General features: G+C 35.6%; 1 protein-coding gene across 1 annotated transcript; it reads right to left on the bottom strand.

Moving 5' to 3' along the window:
* Positions 1-1,422: 1,422 nt before the first annotated feature.
* On the bottom strand, positions 1,423-21,778 carry Idh3a (isocitrate dehydrogenase [NAD] subunit alpha, mitochondrial). The gene is made up of 6 exons (XM_069821263.1): positions 21,632-21,778; positions 21,090-21,215; positions 9,092-9,264; positions 7,224-7,487; positions 6,444-6,693; positions 1,423-4,506 (listed from the first exon to the last, which is right to left on the bottom strand). The coding sequence occupies exons 1-6, from the start codon at positions 21,656-21,658 to the stop codon at positions 4,273-4,275; spliced, it is 1,074 nt and encodes a 357-aa protein (XP_069677364.1). The 5' UTR covers positions 21,659-21,778; the 3' UTR covers positions 1,423-4,272.
* Between the last annotated feature and the right edge of the window lie 1,053 nt (positions 21,779-22,831).

Raw genomic sequence — 22,831 nt, 5'->3', positions numbered from 1 at the left:
ATCAGCTTCCCTGATTTTGAGGGCAATGCATAAACAGTTGGGACCTTAAACATTTTCTTCTTCACGATGGCAATGCAGATCTGATACTTATATGAGTGTAAAGCGATTATTTTGACTTACACTTTTACTACGTCACACTACTTTTGACCAATAAAACGGTACGAAAGGACGTCTTTCAACCAATCATGGCTGCTTATCGCACAATTTTTATCGCGTCCTTAGCATTTGTTTAATTTTATCGAGTCCCTAGCATTTGTTTATTTTTATCACTACCCTAGCAATTGTTTCTTTGTTTGCCAACATTTCAAACTGCATGGTCTGGACATCAAAAAACAGAAAATTACAAACCACTCCAGTCGATGAACAGCACTTTCAAATATGACTCCCATTGGGATTCAAGAACAAGAATTAATAAAGATCACTGGTCATATATGAAGAGCACCATTCGGAAATCCTGAATAAGTTGAGGGATACACCATGTACACCAACGAGTTCACTTCTTTTATGCACACGTCCAATAATTATAACATCAACTGAACCACCAACCACTAAAACATTCAAATTTGAAAATTGTACTTTCAATAATTGTTTCCTTTAAAATGATTCCTGTTTATTTTTTATTTCATCATCGTTAATCAAAATGTTTCTTGTTTATTTCACCATCCCTAATTAAAACTTTTCTAACACTTGTTTATATTATTTAGGTTATGTTTGTTATAGCTTCTGCTATATGATATTATGGATAGTCACATATCAGGGATTGTTTAATACTAAGATTTATTGAAAATCATCCGTCAAGTGACGTTGATTACTGAGATCCAGATGATTGAAGTGGAATGCAAATGTTTTAATAAAAATGAAACTGAATCAACAAAGCCTTCTTGACTAGTAACCGTCCACAGAGTTCAATGAAGATTCCATAGTTGGACAACTGATAACAAGAAAACATAATCATAAAACACTACTGCCATCTAGCGTAATGTTGAGATAATACATTTGAAGACAGTTGTATTTTCGTAAGCCAATTAATATTTTATTGTATTGGAGTACTTTGTTACTTCTGATCTTTATATACTTTCTTCTAATCATGTAATAGTCAATTAAATCCCACTCGAATTTTGATTTTCTCTAGATAAATCAAAACCTCTAGTGAGATTACTGTTGAAAAATCGTATCTCGAAGGCTAGACCTTCTCCAGATGTAGAAATTTATAGGGAGTTTTCTTATTTCAAATGGTACGTAAGAGGAAAAAATCGTGAAAATCCATTATCACTTGGTGAGCTTTCCTTGTTAGAATAGAAATAAACACCCAACTGAAGCTGTCAAACTTGATGACGGCTGGGGTGGAGGAAGAAGGAGAATATGCACAGAATGAATTGTGCTTTCATGCAACTGGAATAACAAGTAAATGAACAGTCGACAGCAGCTGATCATTTCATTTATTTAACAATAAATTAAATCAGGTCCACAGTTTGTTAGTAAAAGAACAAATTGTAGGCACAGATTCATATTAAAAAAATCAAGTTGACTAGGATTTTAATACCAAGACATTGTGAGATACCCACATATACTAGCTTCAAAATACACTAAATGATAAAACAGTTTATTCCTAGACAATTTCAAATCATAAGAATTTATTTTATTCCTTCAACAATCAACTAAATTAAAATCAACCTGATGTACAATAAGGGAACCAGTCCCATTCACATTTTATCATAGCCTTTTGAAACTGTTTATTTATATACATAAACAATCACAAATTATATATAATCTCTATTTCACTAAATGTTTTGAGGCAGAAAACTGCCTATGACCAACATCTGAAATCACTTTAACAGTGCAAAATAAATACTACTCACAAGGCATGCACCATGTCGTGGGGGATATACAAACAAAAACAATGTCCCCGACAGAGCGCAGCACTGGCACCTTACTATTGAGATACGGCAATTTGAGTTAACAGCTATGTACACTCATCGTTATGCTACAAGTCACAGCACTCAACATGGCACAGAAAGGAAGGCAAGGGACCCAGAGGGACAGGCAAATGCTTACTGCAAGTCTTCCCTTGCATGAACAAGAGTTACGAGAGAAATAATACTGTCCAATGTCAATTGACAGCAGCTCACGCATATTCAAAGCAATGTTCAGAGTTGTCTGCATTATCCTTGCAGCATGCACTCGTGTGTTGCATTCCAATTTTGATTTCTGCGTACACAGCTGAAGAGCTCAAGTTATGGACAAAGAGGACAAAAGAAATTGACAGACTTGACTCTGCAAGTTATGGAGTGCACACCATAAGAACATTGAGACAAGCATTCTGGTACTTCTAGAATCTCGTGAAGGTCCACCATTTTCCTCATTTCAACATTTCCCAATGGACATCAGACATAGACAAACCTGAAAGAGGTTAACTATTTGTCAATAAAGCTGCTTCTCTGTCTAAAACCTTACTTTCTATCAAAGTTTCGTTTCTACCTACGGGGCTCAGATTTTGCTGTACCATATCCTAATACTGAAATCTCTGACACAAAAAACTAAAGTGAATTCACATCTACTTGTTGTTACGTCATACAATTTTATGGATTCATGTAGAGCTAAATCCTTGTAACATTGAACACAGTTCATTACCTCAACATGCTACTATGTTCTTTATTCTGGAGAACTGAATACGAGGAGACTTATGAAATCCACAGTAATTAAAGAAATAAACATGAAAATATTTCCACCAACTGTTGCTACCTAAAAAATAATACGAATTATAATAAAATATTGATGTTTCTGATACAAAACATGTCAGATGACTATACCATGCAAGCCAATTCAGCAAGCGGTCTCTTTCTTCTATTCAAGTTATTTTTCTATACGAAATCGTTTCGTATGGGTTATTTTACAGTCCAAAAGGAGAGGCTGGCTGGAAGATCTTCTGGAAATTTCTTATGATAGGAACATAAAGAGTATTATATTTGTTTCGAAAAGAAGTTACAGTGAACATTCCCAGTGTTCCTGTCGTCTGACCAGTAACAGGTCTACCCCATTACAATAGCTGCTCGAATTTGCGAACTCATGGCACTTTGCCATATTAAAACTTAGGTACTGTACTATGTTATGTTAATAACATTTGGTAGTCATCCTCCTCCCAATAGCTGCTGTTGCCAGTCTTGTGTGATACATAATTCACAGAACCTGTTTCATTAAACCTATTCACTAAATTTCGTATTGCTTTCTGGGCAGCCAGAGAAGTTGCTGCAGGTTGACAGTCTCACTGCTTCACGTGTTAGCTGTGCCAGTCTGCTCTTGAAAACTAGCAGTGAAGGCTCACGTGACTCTGCTAATAATACAATGCAATGGTTGCAATATTCATTGTGTGAACACATTTTGAAAACATACATATGCAAAAAGAAATCGTGTAAATTTAATGAACAGGTTTTATGAAACAGGTTCTGTGAATGATGCAATATGATTTATGTATCTCACAAGACAGGCAACACTTCCAGCAGCTACTGTGAGTTCGGGGAAAAATGAAATATTATTAATATATAACACAGTACATAAGTTTTAATTCAGCGAAGCACCATGTGGCAGTAGTGAGAGGGGAGGGGACCTGTCACTGATTGGCTGATAGCAACACTGGTAATATTCATTGAGACTCATTGCGCATAAAACAGTGATTTCTTATAAATTTCGTATCCTCATTTCTTATATTTTTGCATCTAACAATGCCAGTCTCAAAAAAATGTTTCAAGACTCACACGAACCCTGCACACATAATCTATATTGTGACCTAAGTAAATTATATTCATTGTGTTATTCCTGACAATTTAAGTTGCAAAAATTCAAAAGATGGTATACAAAACTATTATAAGCAGTGTGAAATGGATATCCAAAATTACATTCCTAATTTTCGATTTACCTTACCAATTAAAATTATGTTCACTCATCTTTACTCGAAGATATTAAAAAATTAAGATTTACTAAGGCATCAACTGCAATGAAATTATGGAAATTTTAATTATAGACGTAAACACACTGTGGGTCAGAAAAAAAAATTACCACATGGTTTTCTTAAAAACATGATACTTTTTATATATGTATGACTGCGTATACGACGCAGCAAATATTTAGTGTGAAGGCAGAAGCTCAACACCATGGTTATTGTCTATGTCAAAGAGATTGCATCACAAAGAAGCTCTATGACTACATGCTTGCCTGTCCCTCTGCCCTGCATCCCTCAGGAGCCACAGAGAGGCCTTGCTTACTGAGAGAAAATGTCTAACTACTCTCCACTTTGCGACAGATTTCATCCGTGAATTCAGAGCACTTGGCAGAACCTCCCAGGTCTCCTGTGCGGAACTTGGCTTCCTTGATGGTGTCATAGCATGCATTCTGGATTCTGTCTGCATGTTTATTCAGGTTCATGTACCTCAACATCATTACGCCTGACAATAGCAATGCAGTGGGATTGGCCTTGTCCTGACCTGCAATGTCAGGAGCTGTTCCATGGACCTGTAAACAAGATCAATGCACTTCAAATAGGTTGAGACCACTTATTTATACATGCCTATAAGCTACATTACAGTCAACCTATTCTTCCAAATAAGCTACTCTAAGTACTAACTAAAATCCAATGAATTACCTAATAAGCACAAGGAATTAATCACACGGCACTACATATCAATGTCGTAAACTAGAGACCCCTGTTTCAGAAATCAGAGTACAAGATGCATAGGAAACTCTTATATTACGTGCGTAATCAGGCATGCTCTTCATCAGTTGTGGACTGATTCAGTGACATGTTAAATCTATCACTGAATACAGAACTAAACACAATCTGCTAAGCTGGGAACATACATATTATAACCTCAATAAGTAAATTAAAGCAAACAAACCCTTGCCTAACTCTAATGAAAAGCCTAAGAAGAGCCACTTGTGAAATCTCCAAGATATGCTTAACCAAACATATAACACCTATGTTGTTGTTTTCTAATGCCAGGCGTTTGACAATAAAGTAATTTGACCTCTTGCACTCCAATATTTTTCAAAGATATTGTCATGGTCAGCCACTGAAGCACAGATTTTGAGGTGTTCCAAATCCATTTCTTGGTTTGAGTTGCACAGTTAGGGGACTGATATATTCCAATTCTATGCAGATGTTTGGCCAAACAATCATGGCCTGTTGCCAATCTAAATGCAGCTGCAGACGATTTGCGTGGTAAATCGGGAATTAACTGTGGATTTTGATGCAGAGAGTTCCATTTTTTCCCTTGAGATTGTGTTATCAAATTTTGTTTGTTGAAGTCTAAGTATGTAGATTTAATAAATCTTTTCACAGAGTAATACGTAGATTTAGTAACAGGTCTGTAAGTAGCAGTGCTGCCCTTCTTTGCTAAAGCATCCACATTCTCGTTTCCCAGAATTCCACAATGGGATGGTATCCATTGGAATACAATTCTTTTATTGAGTGATATTGAGAGAGCATTTTAGTTATTTCTGCTGTTTGAGATGAAGGTGTGTGTTTAGAGACTATTGATAGAATAGCTGCTTTGGAATCTGACAATATAACTGCATTCTTAAATTTATTGGTGTGGCATAGAAGATTCCTGAGACTTTCACTTATTGCAATGATTTCACAATCAAAACTTGTTGTTCCATATCCAAGAGATCTATAAAGTGAGAAGAGACAGCACGTAACACCTGCACCTGCACCTCGTTCTCTGGAGATCAAGGATCCATAACACCTATGTAAAACCCATTATGAAATATGAAAGTGAAGCCTTAATTATTGCTGAACCAAACAAACTACAGAATACTGGACACACGCAGCAGTCAAAACAACATCAATAACGAGAAGCACTCTACCAATACAACAAACCAATAACAGAAGAAATAAAAATCCAGGCAGCATTAACTTATATTGTACAGTACAGTGACCTATACATACATCAAAATGAATCAAAGATGGCATACAGCGTAATTTAAAATGCAAACAAGAAACATTATGATACATGTTAATTAAGATTTTACATTTTTTAAGATAATTGTTAAAAATTACATGCGTCTATAATACTGTCAATTTTTAATGGTTTCCTGGTAAAATTTTCTCATATTTATAATTTTTGTTCCCTCTTTCCTAAAACAATCATGGATCAAGTTTCACTGTACTGTGGGATAGGACAGTCACAAACAACTCTTTGACTCGGGAAATGCCTGAAATGGGAGGGAAAACTATTACTCTTAATAGAAAAATGTGTCGGAACAAAGGAAAAATGTTTTAATAAGGTGCTGCATGGTGAAACTGATATTTCACGTAGCATGAAGTTTTTTTACCGTTCATATAGTAGGAGCCCACATGATATTACTACCATGATCAGATAAAAAAATATTTGTTGCTAGTTTCAAAACCTTAACCATTTTTAAGTCATTCGAATGAGTAGACAACATACCGATTCAAACAGCGCACCATTGAGCCCTATGTTTCCACTGGGTGTGAGACCCAGGCCACCCACGAGACCCGCACACATGTCAGACAAGATGTCTCCGTAAAGATTGGGCATCACCAGCACATCGTATTGTGTGGGATCTTGCACCATGTTCAGACACACTGTGTCCAGGTACTTCTCCTCGAACTTCACATCTGGGAACTTCTCTGCTGCCTCTCGGCAACAGTGTAGAAACAGTCCATCAGACATCCTCCTGCAAAAGGAAATGCATGTATTTACAATAATGCCTTTTTGAATTAGGATGTATGTTACATTTTTTTTTATTAATAATGTTATTATAGTTCCTGTGCAACAAATTTAGGAAACCTCTGATTTCATTAGAGTCTGAAAAGAAAGAAGGGAAAAAGAGATTCAAAGGAAATATCTAGTTTGGGAGAACAAGCCTAAACAGCTTTTGTAATGTTAGCTGTGTGTGGGTGAATGGAATTCTCTGGTCGCAAGAACTTAAAACAGTAATTAACCCATATTAATCTAAATCTGTTTATGTCCCCCACACCTAAAATTTGGGAGTGTGATAATTTTAATACTAATGCAATGAAATTCGTTGAATTAACAGTTAGTGGGAATGTTTAAAGGATAACTCAGTGCCTCAACAGTGAGGTAACCCACATAAACATATTCTATGAATTTCAAGTTTCTTACATTGGCAGAACAGCAAAACATTCCTTGTTTTCGTCATATTATGTTACAGTAATATCCAACAAATGTTCTCACTACACTCACATAATGTTGGCTTTATGCACAGCTGTGACTTTGTGGCGGCCATTCTCCTTTGTATAGGTAAATGCAAATTCAGCAACTCTTCTAGAGGCCTCCTCAGTAATCAGCTTGATGCTCTGCACTACGCCATCCACAATCTCGTGCTCGATGCCTGAGTACTCTCCTTCTGTGTTCTCTCGAATTGTCACCACATCCACATTATCATACAGTGTCTCATAGCCCTCTAGTGACCGGCATGGCCGTACATTTGCATACAGGTTGAATTCTCTGCAAAACAAATTTTACATGATCTATTATAATCATAATAAACAACTGAAACTAAAAAGAGAAATTACATTGGTCTGACAGTGAGTTAATATTTTGCTCCATAGTTGCTCCTACTACTGGAATCATACTAATACAAACGAGCAATTTAACTTGAGCTGAGTATTATGGCTGCCAGTTACCATAGCAACCTTGTCTTAACCTCGCTCAGTAATACAGTCAATCCTTGCTCTCTGCATTTTCCACTTGAGGATGTCATGTGCCTAAGCAAAGTAAGAAGTAATGATGTTCGTGTGTGTGATTGAGTGAAGACTGATACAACAAATGACTGCAGATATTGCACTATTACATAGAAATTTATAAAATGTATATTGTCGTTGTTCCTGCAATAACTCCTATGTGCAAAATATAAAATTTTTCAGTAGAAAGAAAAAACATATTTATTCATCCTATGGCAGCAGTACATAGGAGACTGTGAATTCTTACATTTTCGAAACAAAGAAATATAATTACATATAGGAGATTTTATTATTTGCTGTATGTAAGTTATTTAATAGAGCAAAAATCTGAAAATCGATAAATATGTCACATAGGAGTTATTGCAGGAATGACGACGATATATGGTAATAAGTGAGCTGTTCTTTACAAGAAGGGTAAACATAATGAGTTTATGATGATTATATAGCAAAAGTGTATGTAACAGGATTCCGTAGAAACCAACTTCCTTTTCCCCTACTGTATTCAAGGAAATATTTTAAGAACCTGTGCAAATAGCGAGTACTGATTGTATGTCTCATTTTGCCAGTAATCTGTTTCCTGTTATCAAGTGTCTAATAGCAGTCAGTAGACGACTTAAATCGTCTTGTCTAAGTAGACAAGTTTATGCTAATAGAACACTGGTACTACATTTGACATTTCATATTTTTAATAATAATAATAATAATAATAATAATAATAATAATAATAATAATAATAATAATACACAACATTTAAAATACCATAATATAAATTGTAAAGAATACTGGTACTGCATTTCACAGTTCATACTTTTAATAATAATAATACACAACATTTAAAATACCGATAATATAGGCTAAATTGCAAGCAATTTTAATAATGCAAAATTCTGCACACACCACTGTTTAGAGGCAGAACTCTCTCATCACAAATCTAATCCATAAGAAATAATGGAAAACAAGTTTCTTATTATATTGGAACTGAAAGAAAAAAAATAGACAAAAACCATCCTGACATTAACTCTCTGTAATAATTAAAAGAGAAAGCCAAGTCTCTGTATAAGAGTAGGGCAAATTAGCTTGAATTCAGTCAACTTAAACATAAAAAATTACACATATGAAACTGGCTGAGAAATTAATGATAATGATGATTTTTATTTAAAAGCAAGTAACATGACGTAGTCTGGACTCAGCACTGTTCAAACTCTCTACAGCTAAGGAACACAGATGAAGAAATCAGATGGGCTGTGTGTTTGATTTTTGACAGACAGTTGGTCCATGCAATGCAAGTTCTTGAATTTAATCTCAGACACAGTAGAATGTCCTTGAGCAGCAGACAAACAATGCTAAAAAGTAAGCCAAGGTACTTACTTTCTTAATGCCAGATTCAATGAGCGATGTCCCTTGCCTACAGGTGTCATAAGAGGTCCCTTCAGGCCAACTTTGTTCTTGTTGACAGAGTCGATTGCAGCCTGAGGTATTCCAAACTTGCCATCTGGTCCCCTCACTGGCGTAACGTCTACAGACTCCCATTCTATAGGTACCTGAAACAAAAACACTCAGCTAGGTCGTAACAAATTACACAGTTTTCTTAGATCCTTTCCAACACCATGATACACTTATGCAGGGGGATGTAATATTATGTACTAGGATACCAAAAAATCATGCCCTTCGGTACCATTTATACACAGTGTTCCTACAAATTCTACCTGTTTTCTGATTAATCATGTTTAGCTTGTGAGAAAAGTGACTAAGGGTGAATGCTAATGCATCCACCAAATATCCCGCTATCTACCCACTACCTCGATCAATTGTATGGTCATTGTATCAAGCTTTTTTTGTGTTTCGTTAGGCACATTCGCTTTTGCCTCCAATGCTGTTTTTTCTCAACAGGGGAGAGCTTACACAGAGAGTTGTGAGACTTCTTGAACAGATGGCCGGCCTGTTATGAAAGCTGACAACAGGATATGTGATGGCCCTTATAACTGGAACTATCCCAACATTCGTCTTTAAGAGATTCTGGAAACCACACAAAGCCAAAGTCAGGATAGCCAGCCCCTACGATAGAACCCTGAGCCTTCTGAATACAAGGCAGACATCACCATGCTATATCAGTTCTGTTTACCTAAAAATCAATGACATAGCAACCCTGGCGGCATAATGCTGCTGACTTTCCAATGTCTGTATTATTCTGACAATTAGTTTCAACCCTTGATGACTTATTTTCTTATTGAGAGCTGATTACTCGGAAATTATTGACAACAGATCAGAGGAGAAGCAATACAGTCAATGGAACATATTTTAATATAAGCACTTTAAATTATATATACATATATATATATATATATATATATATATATATATATATATATATATATATATATATAAAAATTTGAACTGGTAATGGAAATTACAGGAAAACGGCTAAACAAATTTTAAAGAATGACCCCTCATTTTGAAGCTTGGCATCCAAGAATGTGCGGAAAAATAGTAGGCTATAGTTTTCAGTAAAATGCCAATTTTCCTATTTTCCAAAATTCATCTGTCAGTTCTGAGAACTAATAGCTTTTGAGAATGAAACAAAACACTAAAATAAACATTATCATGGAGGCCATGACTCCAGGATTGCACACATATTCTCTGACATCATAATGCCAATAAGTCGATCTTCATTTGTGTAATTTTCTGAGAACATCTCTACGTTGGTTACTAAAAACTTCAAAACTTATTACGAAGGTTATATCACAGTCTAATATCATATAGTCACGAAGCTTGAGGTGATTTTTTGCATTTCTCGTGGTACGGCGCTCCAAGCGGTTAGCAACTGAGAGTACTAGAAACAATAGACTGTGGCCGATACTATTTCGCATTGTCTGTGATGAGGCGCTCACAGTGATCCTAATGGCTAGCAACTAAAGTTCAACTGTCATTGGATGCATATTCCCTACGTATTGAGCTTCATGACTCTATGTATTAGACTGTGGTTATATTATCATGAATTTATAGATCTGATTCTCTGTTGTGAAATTTTATTAGTACAGCTGTATATAGGTTATTAAAAACTACAAAACTCAAGGTTTGTTGACATTATCACCATTAAAAATGAAATATTACAGGTAATTCCATGGTTTGAATATTTAATACTATTAATGATATGAAAGTGAAACCTTTTGGGGTTATGCAAGTAAAAATGTAGAAGATATCTCACATTAGATCTTCAATTCTGTAATTTTCTGAGTAATGGCTACACATGTATGTTACTAAAAATTACAAAACTTATGCAAGACATGATAATTGTTATTAAAACTGAAATACTTTTATAGTTGTAAACCAAGTGGTGTGTGTCTTTTTCAGATATTAATGGTGGTGCAGTGTAGATATTTATGTGTGATTCTGTATCTAGGTAGTAGTAAAGTTCTATGGAAGAGGTATTAGTAATTGAGTTATGCTTCCTATTTTAGCTGCGTCTTTAAACTACAACAAAATTAATTTCATATTCCTGTGGTTTAATCGATCAGATTCATGAATGCTGCCAAGTACATCATTCTATTGTATGAAGAATAGCAGGCCCTTTCATTTCTTGCTGACATAATGAGTTAGTTTCCCACAACCAGCAATGAATAAAATGCTGAAACAGCTACTGATTTTCAATTTTTACTTAGGATGTATATTATGGTATATGATTCTACAACTCCGCTACAGCATTCACTTCAGCATCTCAACAATGGACTCCTCATAACAGCTTCCACTGTTCAAAATACGTAGGAAATAACACATCTCTAATCTCCAGCGAGTAACAATAAAACTCATTAAGAGCTTATGGTCAATAAATACGTCATTCATTGAACATATTATGCTAAGATTTTAACATGGCCAAAATGATGTCCAGCATTTACTGGTATCTAATAGAATCTAATACACTCCAAAATACTTGCCAACCATCCACAATGACCTGAAATAGCTACTACTTTACTCCCATATGAAAAAACCGCTGATCATCTTAACATTGTTACTTAGGCTACGTTTTCGCACTGAAACTCAAAGAAGTGAAGATGAATATATGTCCAAGAAAAGGCATTTGGCATAAAATCCATCCAGAGGGAATTTTTTTTAAAAAGAAATATTTTTGACAAGGTTTACATTTCATTGAGTTATTACGTTGCTTTCAATGTTACATCTTTCGTGCAGTATGTTTCATTATTGCAGAAGCAAATAGCTTTCAAGATATCTGCTATTCTGCCTGGAAAATAAATCTTTATTTAAACTTATAATGAACTTAGTCTGCTGCATTTGCTGCACAAGCCACTAGTGCAATATACAGGGTGATTCAGGACAAATATTCAAGGAACTGAATTGTCATGTCATGCAGATGAAAAATGTTCCTATGAACATGGGTCCGATTTTTTCCATATTAGAGGAGTTACGAGGTTTAAATGTCTGACATTAAATTACGATAAATTTAAGTATATATGAATTTAAATATCCACCAAAATGATACAGAATATCTTAATGAAAGGACTGAATAACTTTACTCATCCGAAAAATGTGTATTACAGTAAATTTCCAAAACCAATACCTCTTGTGTATTCACCCTTACACTCTACACGATATCCTTCATCCAACCCCAGAAACAATAGTCAAGTGGATTTAAATCAGGGGATCTGGCTGGCCACACGACTGGGGCACCACGTCCGATCCACTGTCTTACAAATCTTTCATTTAAAAAGTTCACTACGATCTGCGAAAAGTGGGCTGATGCCCTATCATGTTGGAAATACATCCTCTGACGTGTATGTAATGGGACATCGTCCTGTAACTCAAACAACTCTCCTCGTAAAAATGGCTAGTCAGATGTCCTTGGAAAAAATGCGGACCAATCAGATGCAAACCACACTAAACATTACAACTGAAGCGTTGCTGAAAATCACCACTACAGTTTTATGAGGATTTTCACTTGTTCAAACGAGTGAATTACGAAAATTGAAAACTCCATTACGTGTAAACTGGGCTTCATCACAAAATAAAGTTATGCAACTCACGATCACTGTTTAGCCAGCGACAAAACTCCACTCTATCATTATCACCTGGTTGAAGATCCTGCACATGTTGTAGGTGATAGGGATAAAGTCCTTCCTCCCCGCAGTATTCTCCACATTCTGCTTTGAGAAACATGAAATTGTGTTGCTACTCTTCTGGTACATGTTTGTGGGCTTCGTCGTACTGCAATGATTATGTTGACACGTAATTCTTCGGTATCCATATTCACACGTTCATAATTTAATCTAACACTGGGCAATGAACCATTGTTCCTCAATGATTGAAACGCGCGAACAAAAACTCTACTAGATGGCACTCTCCAGTTTGAAAATCGTCTCCAATATTTGTTCACAGCATTATGTGCACTCCCATCACACAATCCATACACATAAACTATATTAGCAAATTGAATAATTATGTGAATACATGAACAGCATTTTTAATAGTGACATTGAGCACAACCCACACACAGGCTAAGCAGTACGAACATTGAGCTCAACCCACACACAGGCTGAAGTACGGTATGCGTACAGCCACCAGCATTAGCTGGCTCGCTTGGCTCACTCTGTTATCACACAAACTTAAGGTCAACTGAGCACGGCTCACAAGGTTGCGTTTATCTCTGAAATATTGAAAATCAGACCCATATTCATAGGAACATTTTTCACCTGATTACATGACAAACCAATTCCCTGAATATCTGATATTCTTCGTGAATCACCCTGTATAATAACTAAACATGAATGTGTACAATTTTCAATGATTTTTTATTTGTTCTGGAGAAATGGCTCGGAACATCACAGAGTGAGGGTGGTCGTGGAGTATAGTTGGAATGACGACAATGGTGAGGGGAAAAAGAAGAACCCCGAGAAAAACTCCTCACGCCAGTTTTATCCAGTAGAAATTCCTTTATGATCCAAGTGTAGATCGAACCCAGGTCACCATGATGGAAAACAGAGAAACTAATCACTCAGCCACTGGCAAGTCAGAAATGCAAACAACAATGAAACATGATGCTAAGAATTTTTATCGTCCTTAACAGGCCAAATTGAGTTTGAACCGTGAACCTCAGATTCAATGGCAAGTAAGGTAAAAACTAGGCCCCAAGGGACAAGGTCAGGTAATGAAGAATAATGTACCACTCTCTGTACACGTTACATAGCATATAGCATTGTAATTTGTACTAATACAATGGTAAACAAGCAATCAAATAAGCAAGCAATGAATGGTACGTTTAAAGAACACAGAAAACAGATGGAACCTTACTAATAGAAGAGCTGCTGTGATCCTTCATACCTGCTGTGTTACTGTGTTATTTAGATGGTGCATGAATGGACTTTTACTACACACTTTAATTAAATTAGTGTGCACTTGGCAGTTCAAGGTAGCATTTCAAATGTGCGAAGTGTACTAAATACCAGTAGTAATGTACTTGTGTGAATTCAATGTAGGGATCACCATCACAATGCAATAATCAGGAAGACATTTATTAAACAGTTTTATTGTATTTTATATGAATGTCCTTAACCTCGCCCAGCTTTTAAGAGAGAACAATGTAAGTGCTATAATCCATGATGATGAAGTAAGTTGTTGGTGTCTAAAAATATCAACTATGGTACAAAAACTTTCCAAAATTGTAGATCTGCAAATGCAACAAAATAAAAGAACACAAACGCAGGTATATGGAATACGAAATGCAGGCAAAACAACTAGTAAACGAGTTAAAACTTAGCAACAACATATAAGTAAGCTTCAATTTGGATAGTACATAGGTTGCCATAGCAATACATCCCAAACAAAGAACTGTCAAGTTGATCATTTTCAACCATAACTGCCACCACTACCGCTACCACCACTACCACCACAACGATTACTACTCCTGCTGTTGCTATTACCACCACTAACCATGATCCTAAATGAGACCCTTGTAGCCAATGACAACACACATTCATGAGTGTGCCCTAAACCGTACTGGTTATTTGGCCTCATTCATTTTAAAACATTCATGATTAGGCAAATAGGAAGAGAGATCCATTATCAGCTTTCAAACACAGAGTTCAATATACAAATTCCGAGGGGTAGTTGGGAAAGTCAAGGCATAAATTTTTTGTCAGACAACATGGGGTCGGAAACTCATTATCCTGCTATGCACTGATCAATTTGTGTTATTAAAATTTTGTAAGAAAAACACTAAAACTTTATTATTCCTTAAATTACAACAATTGTTCAAAGTGTCTTCAAACAAAGCTCACAATGGCGCACCATGGATTGTCTCACTCTTCCCATCATCTTTGGTGTATCACTGATTGTGCTACTGTCATGATTCTGTGAAAGAGATCCTTCTCATCTTTCACTGCAGTAGCAAAAACCAAATTGTCCATGTTGACCCCAAAAATAAGTACAAGCATGTAAGATCTCGTGATCTTGGTAGCCAAGCAACCAGTCCAGCATGACCAATCCATTGGCTGGGAAAGGTGGCATTCAGATAATGACGAACATTAATGCACCAATACACAAGGAAATCACTGTGTGTTGACCCATTGCCAAAGGCACATCGTTCAAGCAAAGGAGGGAGCATTTTCTGGAGAATTTGGAGATAAATGTCACTGTTCAGACATAGTGGCAGCAAGATGCGACCAACTGCTGATACAGACACAAGCTTACCAAATGAGTGACGACTAGGGCCTGGATTTTTCGAAAATACATATGCGCATAAGGAAATGCATATTTTGAGGGTTAGTGCATGTTTCGGCATTTATTTAGTTTGTGTATGATCAATTATCTGACATTTCTGGATGTTGGACATCCATTGGCACAACAGTAGCCTTCCTATTTCAAGTGAAATGGTAACGGGACCACACTTCCAGTCTCACAATACATGCAGGTAGATGGACGTTGCAGATCTTTTTCACAAAAGGAATTTCTTACATTCCTTTCTCAATGCAGTAGCCTCTCTAAGTTGTGTCGACAGGAAGGCAGGTGTTCATCTGTTGACTTGTTTTTCATCTACTAATAATTTATGCGGTGTTCTCTTCAGATTAAACTAAAAATGCCTGAAGATAAGTCCACTAAATCCTTTTTAATTAAACAGTTGATTTCAGCCAATAGTGACTATTCAAGTAACGGCTATGTAGTGTATTGTCAAGAGAAGACTGTGAAATGCGAGAAAAAGTTTCAACTAGAACAGCATTCGAAAACAGCTGCACATCTCAGGTCAAAACAAAAGGGTAAAAACACGCAACAGGTACTTTTAACTCAGGTGAAATCACGGTCTGAAGTTAGTACATTTTCCGCTGACCTTTATAAAGCTTTTGTATGCAGCAACATTCCACTGCATAAATTAAATAATCCACATATACGATCATTTCTTCAAAAATATTGTCTTAATCAATGGAATGAAACATGTATATCATTGAATTAAAATAAAATAATTCCTTTGGTTAGTGTATATTGTTTTGTTTTTAGTGCATATTTGCATGCATATTTTAGGTATTTTCAGTGCATATATACAGTAGCGTGCAAATTAATCCGAACAACGTAATTACTTATGCAAAAACACTCAAAGGGGATAAAAAAAAGGATCTAAGACATACCTCAGTAATCTATGTGGCCTCCCTTGTTCCTAATAACAGCTCTGAGACGATTTGGCATGGATTCCACCAATTTCCCACATATATTATTCATTTCTTCATCGCGAAACCATACAGCAATGAGGGCAGAAATCATCTTCTCCTTTGTAGAACAATTCATTTTTTGCATTCTTCTTTTGCAAATTGACCACAAGTTCTCAGTGGGGTTGATGTCAGGTGAGTTGCCTGGCCAGGGGAGTACCTGAATATTCTTCTTGTTGAAGAATTCTGTAGTTTTTCGAGACGTATGGCATGGTGCCAGGTCTTGTTGGAACACACCTCTGCCATCCGGAAATGATTTTTGCAGCTGGGGTACGATTCTGGTTTCCAATAAGTGAATATATTTGTCAGAATTCATCATTCCCTTGACAGGTATTAATGCTCCAGGCCCTTCATGTGTAAAACAACCCCAAAACATTACTTTAGGGGGTATTTGGGTGCTTGTTGGAGATGAGCTGCTGTTACTTTTTCGGATCCTATCCGTACGTAAGAAACACGGTGGCCGTGGACCTCGAAATGAGACTCATTGGAAAAAAGTACATTCTTCCAGTCATTCACTGTCCAGTGTTGATGTAATTTTGCCCACATTAAGAGTTTTTTGCACATAACAGGGGTTAGCAGTTGCTTCTTAATAGGCTTACGAGCCCTTCGTCCAGTTTCCAAAAGCCTACGCCGCACTGTTGTGACGTGAATATTCGCCCCAGTGGTAGCCATTAACTCGGAGGTTAAGTCGACAGCAGTTAGTCTAGGATTTAATTTACTTTTCCTGACAATTAAACGATCATCTGCAGGTGAAGTCGTCCTTTTCCGGCCACAGTTTCCTTTTTTCTGGGGTGTGATGGATCTAGTCTCCCTGTATCTTTTATGATCGAATTAACAGTAGCCAAACCGATGTGACATTCTGCAGCAATTTGCCTCTGTGTTATAGAAGAATGCTCTGCTAATGTTATAATTTTAGACCATTTTCGTGGAGTTGTATCCATTTGTGAAGACGACAGAATGTACACAGGATTGCAGTATTAAGTCTTCAACACAACTGAAATGCTTATAAGTACAAAACGATAGGCAAAATGTCACATATTATAAAAAAAATAATGACAGACCTTAAATAATGAAATTACACGTACTACAGATGTCAATTAAAGCGGTATGAGCAGCTGTGAGGCCAACAATGATAGAAAATGTAAAAATATGTAGTGTTCGGATTAATTTGCAAGCTACTGTATCCGGGCTCTAGTGATGACTACCACAGTGCTCAGCACAAGTATTGGTTACTCACTTTCAGATACTATGCTGACAACTTGGTCCTTGTGTAACAGGATAATAAGTATAACACATCACCGACCACATGTTATATTATAACAAAAAATGTTTCCTTGGACTTCCCAGCTACCCCTCCCAGTTTGTGTACTGAATTCTGAAACAACCTTTAGAATGGTAATTATAAGTCTACACGGTGGACCAATTTACAGACAAAATCTTGAGGAATTCGTCCCTCTTTAGCTATGCAAAGGAACAAATTAAATCTAACATAACCTAATTAAAGTGGTAAAAAAACATTTCAATTCTTTAATTCTGTTATCATGTTAGCAATAGCACGTTTATTTGTACTTTATTTCTTTCAACTATCAATCACAAGACCTAGAGAAATGAAATCTTTCACTCTGCACCCACACAAGAATATAAAACTTTTATTCTCATCATTATACACGAAAGGAGCCTTTTGATATTCCAAAAAGTAAGACTTCTTACTTCAATTATACACAGTACAGGTTAAACAGATACATGAAATTAATTTTGCAGAAATTATGATAATGTAGCTGTAGCATTGCTTGCTATTCACAAAAATCAGTAGGTATTTTAAATTTATAGGCTTATAAAAATTGTTAGTAATTTGTAATGATACTCTAATTATATTACGTTTGTTATGTAAACAAAAGTACGTACAAGTTCAATAGAGAGAAAAATGTATAGACAATAGCCTGTGATTACAGAAGTGGTCACTAAAAATAACTACAAGAAACAAATAAATCCTTTATTTCAAAATGTGTCTCATTCTGGTCGCAGTCTTTTGAGTCATTTGTGAGAAATTAATTCATTTTGCGACTTCTGCTGGAAAGCAAAACTAAAATAAAAAAAAATAATGTTTTTCATTTTTGTTCTGTTTTTGTAATGACTAAGATTACATTAAGTTAATTTGTGAACGTAGATTGAAGGCCTAAACATTTGAAGGGTATTGGGGAAAAACGAGTGTCACATTTCTGTTAAGGATTGGATAATGATCTAATTGAGTATATAACTGCAAGATGAATTGCTGTTTCTATAGAAAATAAAGGAAAAGATTACTGTATTAGTGGTGGTAATTCTCCTTTTTATCAGTTTTCATAGGAACAACACTAAATTTCGTAGTGATCCACTGAATTAGATAATGACATCAACCTTAACAGAATTGTGACATTCATCATTTTTCCCGTGCACCCTTCATTTCTGTCTGACAAATTTTTAATTGGAGGTATCCCAATTGTATAGATATTCATTATCCTCAGAAAAATAAAGCTGTTTTGCTTCACTTTCATAAGGAATAGGATCATATGAATTTTTCTAAACAATCAATATAGCTTTATACCCTGATTTTAGGAGAAATTTTCGACTGGTGGCATAATAGCTCTGAAATTTAATATCAATGACAACATTTTGGAACTATATACATGTACATGTCTAAACTAGTTTCGAGTAAACAGCCTCTTTATGTTATTTTGTCTGAAAATAATTACAATTTTTTTTATTGCTAAGTTAGTCAAATTAGATAATCCACTAGAGCAAGTTAACTTTTAAGTCCTGTTATCTCAAAACTACGTCTCATGGACTTGATCCACTTTAGGTCTGAACGCCTCATATAAAGAATGATCTTCTTCAATTATTACTTTTCTTATCATATACCCATACTGTCAATTTGTAAGCCGAAAGAAAACTAAAATATCAAAACAACATAAACATAGTTTCATTCCCGAAACAGGGTGAAGTATTCTACGTACTGATGTACAGTGCAGAATTCGTTTGATATCTGGGATTTTACAAAACACATTGCTGTATGGTTCTAAGAAGCACCCTGACCAAAACCCACCAACGAAATGAAGCAGATGAGATGCGACTTCTGAGACTGCTAATGGGATAGATCACAAAAGAAATGAAGAGATCCCCCAAGAATTAAATAGGCAATATATGAGAAATTGGTATGACCACATAATGCGAATGGCCAATAACAGGACAGGCTACCTTACAGAATCTGGCTTCATAAACCTACAGGAAGAAGACGAGTTGGAAGACCGAAAAAATGCTAGAAAAGACTGGTTAGACTTTTACAATTTTCTGGAGGACGAAGATGACATTGGTCTAATTCTTGCTGCTGCTGATGATGATTTTTGTAAAAATAAAGAAAATAAAAATTTTACAGTTTTGCAATATTCCTTCTTCATATTTTATGAAGGGAGAAGTAAACACTAAATCGCAATAGGCACACTCTGAAATTAAATCTTACATCTACCAACAGCTTATGAGGGTAAGGGATTACCTGTGGCCTTTGGTCACGATTTCTTCCCTGATGGAAACAAAGTCTCTAGGTACTAAAATTACGTGAAGCAGATATCTCAACGTGATTCTGTTATACTCACAGAATGATTTGCTTATCATACAATAATATGCAGGTATGTCATTACATAACAGAGATCAATCGTAATCCACAGATAAGGAAACAGTTGACATATCAACCATATGAAGGCACTTACAAACAAGAGGAAGGCTATTAAAAACCAATCCATCTCAATTCATAGTATCCAGTCGGCCTGGGTAGCGCAGTCGATATAGCACTGGCCTTCTGTGCTCGAGGTTTCGGGTTCGATCCCGGCCTATTCGATGGCATTTAAATGTGCTTAAATGCAACAGGCTCATTTCAATAGATTTACTGGAATGTACAAGAACTCTTGCGGGACAAAATTCCGGCACACTGGCGACGCTGATATAACTTTAGCAATTAAGAGCTCTTAAATAAACCATATTTATTATTATTTCATATTATCCCTATATGATAGGCCTATATAAACCAAACAATCATACATATGTAATGTTCGAACTGGGTTTGTCGAACTGTTCAACTGAAGTGAGCTGAAAGTATCAAATTATGAGTACCAGTACCGGTAAAAGTTCCAAACATTGTGGCAATTTTCCACGTTTATTTTTGCTATTGTATTAGTTACAAACATTAAAAATGCTTAATATACTTTGTGGATCTACTAGGGCTTACATCAGTAGGTCCTAAGGCATTCTTTCAGATTTAGCCAAAAGTTACTCTACAAGGGAGTGTAATTTTTCCTCAAATATTACCAAATACTAAGTAAGTATAAACCAATATCATTCTTTATAGGCTTACTAATGTTGCTAATAAATGGAATGTAGTCCTTAAATTAAATAAGTATATAACAAAGCACAATGATTTTAACAAACACTTATGTCACTACTTCTGACTGTATTTCGTGAGTCTTTATAGTTTTTTTTTATGAAATTATATTGTGAAGGTTATGAGAGGTCGGTCAACCACAAAGTCTAATGAAATGTGGAAGCAGAAGAACTCGCTCTGACTACATAACGAAACGTCTATTATGTTAAAAACACTTAACTACTATTATAAAATAATCACATTTCCTTACTTTGGCTGCAGCAAATATTTTCTGAACAGCGGCAGAAATCTCAGGTCCAATACCATCTCCAGGTATAATTGTTACTTTCCGTACTTCGCTGCTGTAATAGCGAGTCAATGGGGCACCACTTGATACCTAAAGAAAATACAATTTTTCTGGTGTAAGGACGAAACACTTATCACCAATTACAATTCATTATTTTTCTAAACAGTAACTAGGCCTACCGGCCTCAGATGTTGAGCCAAGAAAATTAACACATAGTTAAACAAATATGTATTTTCTTTTCATAGCTAAAGAACGTTGTTATGTTATTTCATAACATTTAATATTCTTCGCAAAAAAGCAATAAATGAAAAGAAAGTAATTAGTACAACGTAAATCGAAACTTGAAACGAGCCGACAAGTTAATACAAAAATAATTGCAATTTGTCTGAAACAGGAATAGAATTAATCATTACAAACAGAAATTCCACTATTTTGTCAGAAATAGTTAAAATGTGACATATCTTCACATTGCATATAATTAGAAACGTTAATGAAAAGGAACTTACCACTTTTCTAATAAACTGTGCAGCCATCTTGAGAAATAGAGGCAGCTGCTTAAGAAAAATTTTTGCTCCATCTATCGACAGTTTTCCTTATTTAGTTCAAATCAACATTGTGTAGATGGCACGCTCGATGCTATGCAGAGCTGGATTCTGTATGGACCAAAGTAACAAAATATAGAAAATGTTATGTTTTATTTAACGACGCTCGCAACTGCAGAGGTTATATCAGCGTCGCCGGGTGTGCCGGAATTTTGTCCCGCAGGAGTTCTTTTACATGCCACTAAATCTACTGACATGAGCCTGTCGCATTTAAGCACACTTAAATGACATTGGCCTGGGCCGGAATCGAATCCGCAACCTCAAGCACAGAAGGCCAGCGCTATACCAACTCACCAACCAGGGCGACAACAAAATATAGAAATAGGCTATCCAAATATTGCGTAAATTTGTACTTAATGAATGTAACCCAAAAGGAAATTTGGTACATAATTTTCATAATCACATTTTAAACGTTATTCTTCAATTTAGATATATTTATCATAATTAATAACAAATTTGCTCTCCAATATTTATTGTGAAGACAATTATTTCATCTGAAAGAGGGAGAGAGTAAGATACACAGAGAGATAGTGTTACTTACTTTTCTACATAGATTTTTACCAATACTTATAGGCAAAATTAAACTAATTAACTCTTTATTCAAAGTTACTCTCATTATATTGTACCGGTAATTATAACTTTCACTGTAATAAGTGGTGAGACGGTTGCACTCATACAAAACATGGACGAAATGATAAAATATGCAATTTTTACTTACGGTAATAGATTTATCATGAACTTTGTACAAAATTAATTTTGTATGAGCCCATTTGGCAATAGTTTATATTTCTGTTTTCTTGTTGTTCAGAAGAGATCCTATCATCATCACCATCATGTTATTATTATTATTATTATTATTATTATTATTATTATTATTATTATTATTATTATTATTATACTCTGTAACAGTACTTCAAAAAATCAATTGAAAATATTTATCACTGTAGGCCTATCTTTTGTTATCACACTTCCCAATATAAGATAATTATTATAAATGATCTACATTACGTACTCATCTGAGCATGGGACCTGGCTCTGTCAGGGCTGAGGCAGAATGCCCATCTGTCAGCATCGGATTCACGAATACCACTCAGACTGTCTGTC

This window comes from Periplaneta americana, chromosome 3, assembly GCF_040183065.1.
Source record: "Periplaneta americana isolate PAMFEO1 chromosome 3, P.americana_PAMFEO1_priV1, whole genome shotgun sequence".
NCBI lineage: Eukaryota > Metazoa > Arthropoda > Insecta > Blattodea > Blattidae > Periplaneta > Periplaneta americana.
This window is presented reverse-complemented; position numbering and strand designations above follow the sequence as displayed.